The 10,267-nt window shown below is 41.5% G+C and overlaps 1 protein-coding gene across 1 annotated transcript in view; it reads left to right on the top strand.

Annotated features, from left to right (window-relative positions):
• Positions 1–10,267, top strand: part of ALK (anaplastic lymphoma receptor tyrosine kinase) — a 243,422-nt gene that overhangs the window by 197,045 nt on the left and 36,110 nt on the right. The window contains exon 11 of the mRNA XM_009333686.1: positions 990–1,133. Within this exon, the coding sequence (XP_009331961.1) occupies positions 990–1,133 (144 nt within the window). The remainder of the gene's footprint in view (positions 1–989; positions 1,134–10,267) is intronic.

The following is a 10,267-nucleotide window of genomic DNA, read 5'->3' as shown; positions in this document are numbered from 1 at the left end:
AGGCATCCTGTGATTGACACTAATTTTGCAGTAACGTTGGGCACAATACTCCAGTTAAATTAGAACAAGGTTATTTTATTTGGACTGACATACATTTAAGTATGAATCAGAAACTAGGATCTTCACTCTCTCCTACTCTTGGGAAAAATTTGGATGCTGATCCAGACTTCTTGATTGACTGGCCTCTAGAATAAGCCCAGTCTATACCTCTGCTGCCAGATTTCACCCCATTTGGATTTTTATTGAACATTTGTGTCTGTCTCATCTTTCACAATCTCATGCATAGTGAATTGCTTAATTTGTAAATGTGTTCAATGATCTGTCACTCTATACCTCAGACCAACAACTTAGATGAGGATTGGAGGATTGCAGCTCTGAAGTCATGGAACTTCTACCTTGGGTTGAGCCGTAGAACTTAAGTGTGTTCTTTCATCTCCTAGGCTTGAAGCTACAGCCTCTGTAGCCCTGTTCAGATTGAAAACCTCTAAGGCACTTCCTCATCCAACAGCAGTCAGAATGTTTCATCTGCTTTGTGTTATGTTAATTTGCATTGGCTGGGGCTGTGAGTCTTTCTATTTATGCAGTGATACCCCTTGCTTTCTGTGCGTAAGTACAATGTACATCAGGTTCCAGGATTCTAGAGAGATCTTAAAGTTAGGCTGTAATTAAGAAAGATTGCATGTACTTTTACTGGCTAAAAGAGAAACTTTCTAACAGTTGCTAAAGGTTGTACTCTGTATTTCTGCTTTGTGTCTTCACTTGCTGTTTTGCCCACCACTCATTCCTGTTTATTTTCCTTTTGGCACAGTTCCCGTAACAGCAATGGAAAGTCAATCTGCCCTTTCCTTTTAATAGTGTTATATCCTGTGATTGCAGGCTCTTATTCTCAGCAGAGGAGCCTCCAGCCCTTAATTTAGCTTCAGTTTTGGATTACATACTGACTCAGCCACCGTGAGTGATAAACCAATCTGTGACTTCTTGTTTTCTAGTCAGTGGAGAGAAGACACCTCGAGGTACCACTCCAGACTCAAGCAATTTGCTCACCAGTAGAGGTGGCCAGAAGAAGTTTGGATGGGAACAAAAGCTTCTGGGAAATCTCCAACTCAACACTGCCCCCATTTCTGGTCCAGCAGGTAATTGTCTGGTCTGAGAAGCATTTTCAGACAGCAGAGATTTCCAACTAGTACAGATTTCAGTTAGATGTGGCTAAATGCAATATAATTCCTTTTTTTTTTTAACCAAAGCCTTTGTTCAGAGCTTTTTCCCAAGTCCCGTACAAACAAAACAAAACAAGCTCTAGAAAGCAATTACCTTTAGCTGTTAACTGTAACTTGGATTTCAGCTGCAAGCTGGTGAAAGAAAGAACCAGAGGGAGCCTCTTCTTGAAGTAAAACGTTTTTTTAAACTGTAAGACAGGTTGGTTTGGTGTCATTGTCACTTGAAAATAGACAGGAATCGAAATGAAGTGTGTAAATTGACAGAGTCCAACATGTAGTAACCTGAACACCCATCTCTAGTTAGTATAGGCTTGGTTTGAAATAACATAGCTTTGCTTTTTCAGTAATATTTTCATTGCCCATTTGAAAGAGTACAGCATTGGACTTTGTTTTAAACACATGATTTTTAGTTAGTTAGAAATGTCAGTCTTCTATGGTCAATGTTATTTCATTCTCCCCTGTCCCCCAGCTCCCCTTTCCAGCTTAATTGTAGCAGTGTGGGCTAAATAGATTCAAGATTTCCATTCCCTCCCCCTCACATCACTGTCTCCCAAATGTTTGTCTCTTCCCTCTCCTAGGCTTGCCCACACCTTCAAAATATCTGTTTTGGGCTCTACAGGTGCATTTCTATTTCAATCTGCTTCCTTCCCTCCTCCTTGCCAGCTTCTTTTTCCGATTTGATTCAGATGACCACAACCTCCAGCCTACCGGGGGGAGCAGGGCTGACCATGGAAATGAGGGGTGGACGAGCACAGGACAGACGAGCACTTGCTACAACTGCCACCCTCAGCACTGTGTGCAGCTGTTTCTCCTCACTTAGGGCTAGCTAGTTACCTGCCAATTTGAAATACCACCCCTCTTAAGGTAGAGAACAGGGGCATGGTTGGTATATGTCTCCTTTATTTTGTCAGTAAGCCCAGGGATTTGTTCCTGCTGCCTCCTTCTCTCTCACTCCTCTGTCTTAGAAAGACTTCTTTGAGTCTGTTCTATTCTAGGTTATGTTTCACTTTGCTACCTGCAGCGTACTGTTGAAATACATGAACTAGTGGTGTTAGCTCTGATACCAATAGCAGTCTGATCAGTGGAGTCAAAAGCTCCACACAGTCTTCAAAGCCTGCCTGAAAAGCTGGATGTATTAGCCCACTCCGTTCTGCCGCAGCAGGGCAGCTGCTGGTACCTGAACTCTCCTGTGAAGCAAGCTCTGGCAGAGGAGGCTGATGATACAGTCTGCAGTGTAGACCAAGAGTTGCCATCAAGTGGAGTTTATTGTTATTTTATGTACTGAGCATCATACAGCAAGAAAAGTGCAGGAGCACTGACAGGAATCTCAGGAGAATGAGGCAGAGGGAATGAGCCCATATGAAAGGATGCTGGGCTGGGTGGACCTGTGCTTTAGCTATAAAGGTTGTGTCTAGCTCTGTTACAGATGTTGTGTGTGAGCTTGGGCTGGTTCTGACCAAGGTATGATTTCAAAAAAGACCCTTACATCCTCTTTGCGGATCCTTCGAAGTGTTCGCTTCGATATCTGTATCTCCATTTCCTGCCTGTAAGTGGAGCCACCTTTCACTTTTAAGTGCTTTCAGTATAGCTTTTAGGTCAGTGATCTTGTGGTATGATCCATACACAGGTGTAGATTATGGATTTCTGCCTGACTTTCCATAGCAATGTCAATGCTTAGGCGGTGATGTAGTTCCCTAAGGCAGCTGTACATTTCCTTCCAAGGTACCTACTGTTTTAGTAACAGAAAAGCCATTAGATACCAGGTTCAGATTGGAGAATGGCCTGAAGTTTGGATGCAAAGTTAATGTAAAGTGGGTGTGTGGGTGTTAGGCTAGAAATCTTGTGGCTGTAGGTTTCTTGGAGAATTTTGTTGCTTCCTACTTCTCACTAGACCTGAAATGATGGAACATCTTCTAACTCTTCTCCTCCCTGCCCTATCTGAGGAATGCAATTTAAAGAAGTGCTTGGATAGTAGAAATAATGGGAGTCAGATTGCATGGAGGTAGAAGAGAAGGTCACCGAGGTACTTTGAGCAATTCAAATAATTTGTTGTAACCTCAGGGTGAAAATTCAAGGCAATTCCTGTGGTATCTAAGCCAGCTTGCCTAATTTCTGGGCTTGATCCTCGGTCCTGTTCGTGTTCTGTCTAAAATTGTTTCCAGCCTTTGAGGTTTGAAATCACTCCTACAGCAATTTTCTCCCCTTTGTGTCCTCGGTGTAGACAGGACAGAAATCAGAGAAGCTATGCTGTGGCTTCTTGCAGTGGGAAGTCATTGTGTTTCTGAGGGTCTCCACAGCACCGAATCACCTTTTTCCTTTGTGTTGCTGAGTCCCTGCTCTCAGTAAACACTGCAGATGCTTGTTTGGTCCCTGGGCTATGCATTTTACCCAGCTTTAATCTTGTTTCTTTCTGCATCCTGTAATGCATTTAAGAAACCTCAGGCTGAGTCTGTCAAGGCCTTTACTTTGATGGCCACACATTTACTGTTGTGCGAGTGAACCAACAGCATCAGCGCCACCCTGAAGTCCTAAAGACTGCATTGACCAATATGAGCTCAGCCAAAAGTAATTACAGCTAATGTGATCTTTGGCTTGTGTGATGGATCACAGGCTATAATATTTCCTTCTTAAGAAATCATATTAAAACAAAGAACTGTGTTCCTATAGCTGAGGAGACAACAGGATAATAAAATACCCTCCCCAAGTCCCCAAGCCAGCTCAGCCTACACAGCAGGAAGTACAATCTGAAAGACAGGTATCACTTTGTTTGCATGACAGTAAATCTAAAGAAGCTCCATTGCTTTCAAGAGTATGGGCCTTGATTTGCTCCTTTGTAACTGAGAACAACCTCTTACATGCACCTGCTGGTTTTGCCTGTGCTTGGAAATCCATTTTCAGCAGAAGTGATAGTCATCACCACCAACCTCCCTATCCTCTCTGTTCTCAGGCTCTGTACCCAGTGAATTACTTCTTCAGCCTTGCCGTTGCTTATCGTGGCTTGGCATGCCTCCAGGATATGTATACCAAAGGTTCAAAACACATAACGCAGCCACTCTGTGAAAGACCCTAAAGCTTCCAGAAATCTGTTAACTGCTGTGATGTGTCACACATGGGATGATGAATGTGCTGTGTAGAGAATAAGACCCAAAATTGCTACAAGTAATGTGGTGATGTTGCTCTCTCAAGTTTCTTGACGATGACCAGGACCAACACAGAAAAATTCCTGTAGGTTTCAAGTCACAGTTACTTGCAGTGCAAGGCGGCCGTTAGATAGATGATCACCAAGCAATGCAAATGCTTTCATTTTCAATTAATTAATGACGTGTTATTTGCTGGCGTGCGAGCTTCTTGCTGAAAGGTTGCAGGTGAAACTTGATTCTAAAAGAAGCCTGCAAAAAAGTTGTAAGAAAACCCACATATACCAGAAGGTTGAAACAACTTCAGTGGAACTAGGATTTTTGATTGAAATGGTTAAATCTGTGCACTGTGTTTATTTTGATGTGAACCAAGCTTACTTTGGCTTCATTTTTGAATTGATTAGGTATTAGTTTAAGTAAAACTGAAAGCTGCTCAAACCATAGCATTTCTCTACAGGGAGTTTAACTACCAATTAAAAAGTCAATTTATATCAAACCAATGCAATTTCCTTTTATAGACAAGGCCAGAATATGGGAAATTCAGGCATATAAAGATACAGTGAGCAATAATGAGGAACTCTAGGTAAACAAATTACTATCATGGAAACTGGAGGAGACAAAATAGGATTCTCAGTAGGTGAAAGGAGATAACGAGACACAGAGCAATCAAGCTTTAATTAAAGATTTCTGGTGCTTCTGAATAGGCTGTAAATACCATGAAGGTAGCCTCTCTTTTGATGTTTCAGCTTCTCATCTGTCCCACTGACAACTTACTCGTGTCAGGACACACAGTACAAAAATGGTGTGTTGTGAAATGTACAAAAAGACTAACCTTTTTTACCCTCAAACCTTGCATTGTTTTGTCCCATCTGATCTGCATATCCACCAGCCATTGTGTGACCATGGTTTGTTGCATGGAAACTATCAGCAAATCATTTTCTCATCCAGACTGGATTACTGTTTTCCTTCAGCTCCGGTCTCTTCCTCACAACACTTAGTGGTTGCACAGATTTTGTCTTTTGCATCAGGGAGAGTCCTCTTACAAGTACTTACATGGCTGTTTCTCGGAAGAACTCTGAGTCACATTAGTTAATCAGATGAAGGAGCTGAAAGGAACAGCGGAGCGAGTATTAAGTAAAAGAAAATTACATTTAGTTGCTCTTTGTGTGCAATTATACTAACTGAACTGTTGGCATAATGCAATAAAGGTATCTGCAGAATTGTATTTTTGTATTAAGCATCAATTAACACAGTGAATAACAGCTCAGTGCCCTCCCCCCAAGAAAAGTAGCATCCTGAACAGTGATAGAAAATATTCAGAGATGGACAGTGGGAACTCAGATTATGTAGGCATGAATTTCTTTATTGCAGTGTTTACACTTGCTTTCTCTGTAGGATTGAAAATAGCAAAGGTGCAATACTGAAAATCAGCATACAACCAGATCCCAACATAGCAAAGTTGAATTGGCATAAATGCTCTCCAGAGTTAGTCATACAATTGAAATAAACAGGGCAATTCACACATTTTAGACCTAAATTTTAAAGCTGCCCACTCGTAAGAATAGCAGTTTAAATTGTGCAGAAACTGCTATAAATCTCAGGAAAGGTTTTGAAATAATTTTGCCACCTCCACCCAACTTGGTCTTTGTTATCCAACATGCATTTCTACTATCCTTTGTAATTGTGAACAAACAAATTCCAAAAAGTTAGCAGCATGTCTCACTTAACACCCTTTATGGAAGACTCCCGCTATCTCTTTAAGTGAAACCTAAAAGAGAAAAGAAATTAGTTTTCTTCATGCTGCTTTGTTAGTTTCTGGTTCCGGAAGGTAGGGAGAAACAAGCCGTTCTCATTGCTGTTCAAAGTCAGCAATGCCCTTGCCCTGTTATACTGACCACAGATAATTTCCTACATGCCCTGGTCGTGTTCCCTTTATATGGACACTTAAGAAAAATCTAAAGCATGAATCAAGCTTTGAGTGTGTCTTTGAAATGATGCTCAGGATCAATCTGGCATACATTTGTCATCACTGCAGATGCTTTTCTCATTGAACTGAAAAACATGTCCAAGTCTTCCATTGCTGCCCTCATTTAGAAAATGGAAAGACAGAGGTAGAAATAGTAACTCCATAAATAGTTGAAAAGCTGGCCTCCTCTTAGTCTAGCCGTACCTGTGTAACTGGTTTTGGTATTGCTGGCAAGACTCAGTAATTTCTATGATCATTTTATATCCAGTTAATATCACTGTGTAGACACATTTAACAGTTCAGGGACTGTGATTGTGAGCGCAATCTGTTTCTGCCATTTACCATCATCCTTCAAACCCCCGCCCGACTCATTAATCTCTGGCAAACTTCATCCTGGAAAAGGTAATAATCTCAAATTACTGCTCACAGGACATTGTTAAACAACAGAACCCAAAGCAAAATTGAAAGGTTTTTCATTCCTTACATCACCGAACATGTTTCTTATATATTCTTGTAGTATATTTTGCCTACAGATTTTCAGCACAGACCAACCCTGGAATTACTGGTAATGCATAACTGAGATTGCTCATGCACCAAGTAAAAGGTATATCCCTCCACACATACCATGGTGCTAATGGCAGCCAAATGTTAGTGAAGATTAAGATGGGCAATTTCCTATAAGCCTCTGGTTTCCCATATTGGCCAAGTATTGTAAGGGAGCTCGTGAATGTTTTACAAATAGATGAAGCAAGCATTCTTCTTGTTCATGGCATCAAGTTTGATGACATCTGCCTTAGAGGAAGAAGTAAAATGAACTCCCTGATGGACAACTAACAGAATTAATTGCCTTCAGAAGTTTAGCCGCTGGGGTTCTTATGCCCCTGAAGCATGAGACCATATAGCCCTTATTAATGTTTTTTTACTCCATTGGAAGTAGGGATAGCCTCTTGGCCTGAATAGAGGTTGTGGCAGCACGAACTGCCTACACATTGTTTTAAAGCACTGATGCATTTCACTAGTGCGTTACTCTAGGTTCCAAAATAAGCCAAGTAGCATGGTGCTTGGTTGGTAATTTTCTCAAATCACAGTAAAGTTTTGGTTTGGAACGAGTTGAACCTCAGTTCAAACCAGCTTAATTTAACAAATGCCAGTTAATACATTTAGGTCCTTGAGGTATAGCTAAAATGCCTGTGTCTGTTTTGTGATATGGAGTTTATGTGCTATGTGTGCCAGTGAAATTGCTTTCTATGATAAAAGTACAAATGTGCTTTAGGCTTTGCTCCACTGTTTTCTCTTCATTGTTGCTGGTTGTTATTTCCAGCAGTGCCTGCAGCAGTGCTGCCTTGGGCTGCAAGTAGTATCAGAGCTTCAAATGAATTAGTCATTTTAAGTCTTGTGGGGTTTTGTTGTTTTTGTTTTCCAAGAGCAGGACATCACTCCCCTTTGCTGTGGCTGAAATCCAGTGCCTTGATTGCTGTGCATCTTACACATCTAGCCAAGCTATGTGAAAACTAGAATTTCTGCTGTGCAAAAGAAAATAAGCATGAGTGACTGTGTGTGTAAATATATCAGTAAATCTAAGTTGGCAAGAAAAGTTGCAAAGAACATTTTTTTTTAAATCTGTTTTAATAGAGCCAAAATGGCATTTCTTGCAAAATGGCTGGGACCTTAGCAATGTGTTGGGGAGATTGCCAGGAAGCTGGAGGAGGGCAGGTGTGTGGGTGAATAGGCAGAAGACCAAATGTTTCTTCTGCCACGTTTCTTGTGAAAGTGGGGATTCTGTCAAATGAACTGATGTATAAATTATTCACTGAAATGTAGTACCCCAATTCTGATTCTCAGTGTAATCTTCACTTCTTTTCTTTTTCCCCCACCTTAAACAGGAATTTCCAGTTTTTAAACCCAGTTGCATCTTGCAGCTGCCAATGGCAGAATATATAGGGACCCTACATTTAACTACCTGTTAGTTTTCATCGTGGGAATGCTCAGCTGTTTCTGGAAACCAGGCATCTGTAACTTGTGCGAAGTTGGGCAAACTTCCAAAATCTGCTGTTTGTTTGGGAAGATTTTGACTGCAGAGTCCTGCTTTTTTTCCCGTCATGCGAGTGTGAGGTGCTGGCAATGTTAGCCTGTCACACACTGTAGAAGGAAGGAGAGGTATGCCGTGCAGTATGTGACAGACCACATGCACCGATGGGAAAAATCTATGCTTCTCACCAAGCTGCTTAAGGATTTTCGATTCAGTGCTGCTGCTTTAGTCTTTGGAGATCAAAATAATGCTTCACATTGAACTAAATGTAAACTGCTGTGGCATGCAGCAACCTGTAGAAACACAGTCTCTGACCTCATGAGACATGCTGCAGTCATCTCTAAAATCAGGAGAAAATCAATACTTTACGGGGAGTGAATGGTTATTCTTGCTTAAAAAAAGAAGTGGTGGGTTATCTAAGATGGGCAGTACTCTGTTTTGTTACTGGGTTAGTGGTTTAAGATCTTGGGCTACCGTTACATCTGTAGATTGAGGGTTGGCTTTGTGAAACGTTTAAGAGAGTAGAGGGAGGGAAGTGCGAGGTTTTTAGTCTGTATTCAGAATTGTAACTAAAACCCATCTGTCCTAATTATGTTGAAATGAAGGGCGACTTCTTCCCATGCTGTATTCTGTCCCATTTAATTCAGCGACAAAGCTGTTAAATGTTGGACTGGCTTTCAGTATCACATGATACTGAAAGTGCATATAAACAAGGGGAGGACTGTTTGCAAGTCAATGCAGCAGTGACAAATGAGGAGATCGCACAACACCTGGCTGTAGGTTTTACTGAAATCCTGGCTGGTTCAAATCAGGTGCAGTCTCCCCATGGACTTCACTTGGGCCAGCCTTCCTCCTGCAATGTTTTGGGCAAAGGTCACTACCCAGCTCTGCTACTTCTGAAACATGTCTTCTCCCATTCCTGTCTACCATCTACCTGAGGAGAGCAAGTAAATATGTCTGCTAGCACTGACTGCAGCAGCTGCAGAACCTGGGACGCTTTACATATAATCTTGTATATACCACTGTATCGATTACAACAGGACCGCTTTTGAAATCTAAGATAGTACCTCCTGTGCTCAGTCATCTCCAGGTTCCTTACGTCGTACTCCCTGGCATAACGTATCTGTGGTTTTTCATTCCCCGTACTCTCATGCTCTTAAAAGCCAGATTCTAAGAGTTTAGATGCACATTCGCTAATCTTAAATTACCAGCACTGTTTGCTCTTACCCTGATACTGCCTCTGCACTTCAAGGGAGCCCCCTCTAGTCTGTCCAAGAGGCAGAAAATACAAAAGTTGTTCTGGTTGCTTCAGTTCAAAGTCTGAAGGCATAATGTTTGCAGCAGGAGGACATTTTTCTTCCATTCCACCAGGGCATTTGGCTTTTAAGGAAACAGAAGGCCATTAAAAAGCATTTTGGAATAAGACGTAGTTCATTGATCCCCTGTCCCTGGAACCCCATGGGAGTCAAGAGCTGCCAGTTTCAGGTCCAGCTGTGCTGTGTGTTACATGTGTGATAGTCTAGAGATATTTGTGCCAAGGCCAGGTGAGCAGATACCTAAGGAACAAGATTTATTTAAAGGGAGTAAATCAGAAATTTAAAGCTTAACCATAGCAGCAGTATGCACATGCTATGGTCTGTCCTAGGTTTTATCACTTCCAGTTTTCCATTTTGATTCTCTCATGTTTTGGGCTTATTGTCCCCTTGAAGGTCACCTGCTTCTACCTTTGGGAACATGTTTGATGTTTCACTGGAGACATCCAAATGTCTTCTTATTGTTCCAAACGAAGACACTTGCCTGCCTGCTTTACTAAACATATGTTTCAGTGCAGGTGGTTTAGCCCACTGGGATATTGCAGTGTTAAATCACTGTGATAGCTGACAGAATGAGTCTCTCATCTTCCATTTTGTGTGAGATT

This window comes from Pygoscelis adeliae, unplaced genomic scaffold, assembly GCF_000699105.1.
Source record: "Pygoscelis adeliae isolate BGI_AS28 unplaced genomic scaffold, ASM69910v1 Scaffold1, whole genome shotgun sequence".
NCBI lineage: Eukaryota > Metazoa > Chordata > Aves > Sphenisciformes > Spheniscidae > Pygoscelis > Pygoscelis adeliae.
Note: the sequence above shows the minus strand (reverse complement) of the source record. Positions and strands in the feature narration are given on the sequence as shown.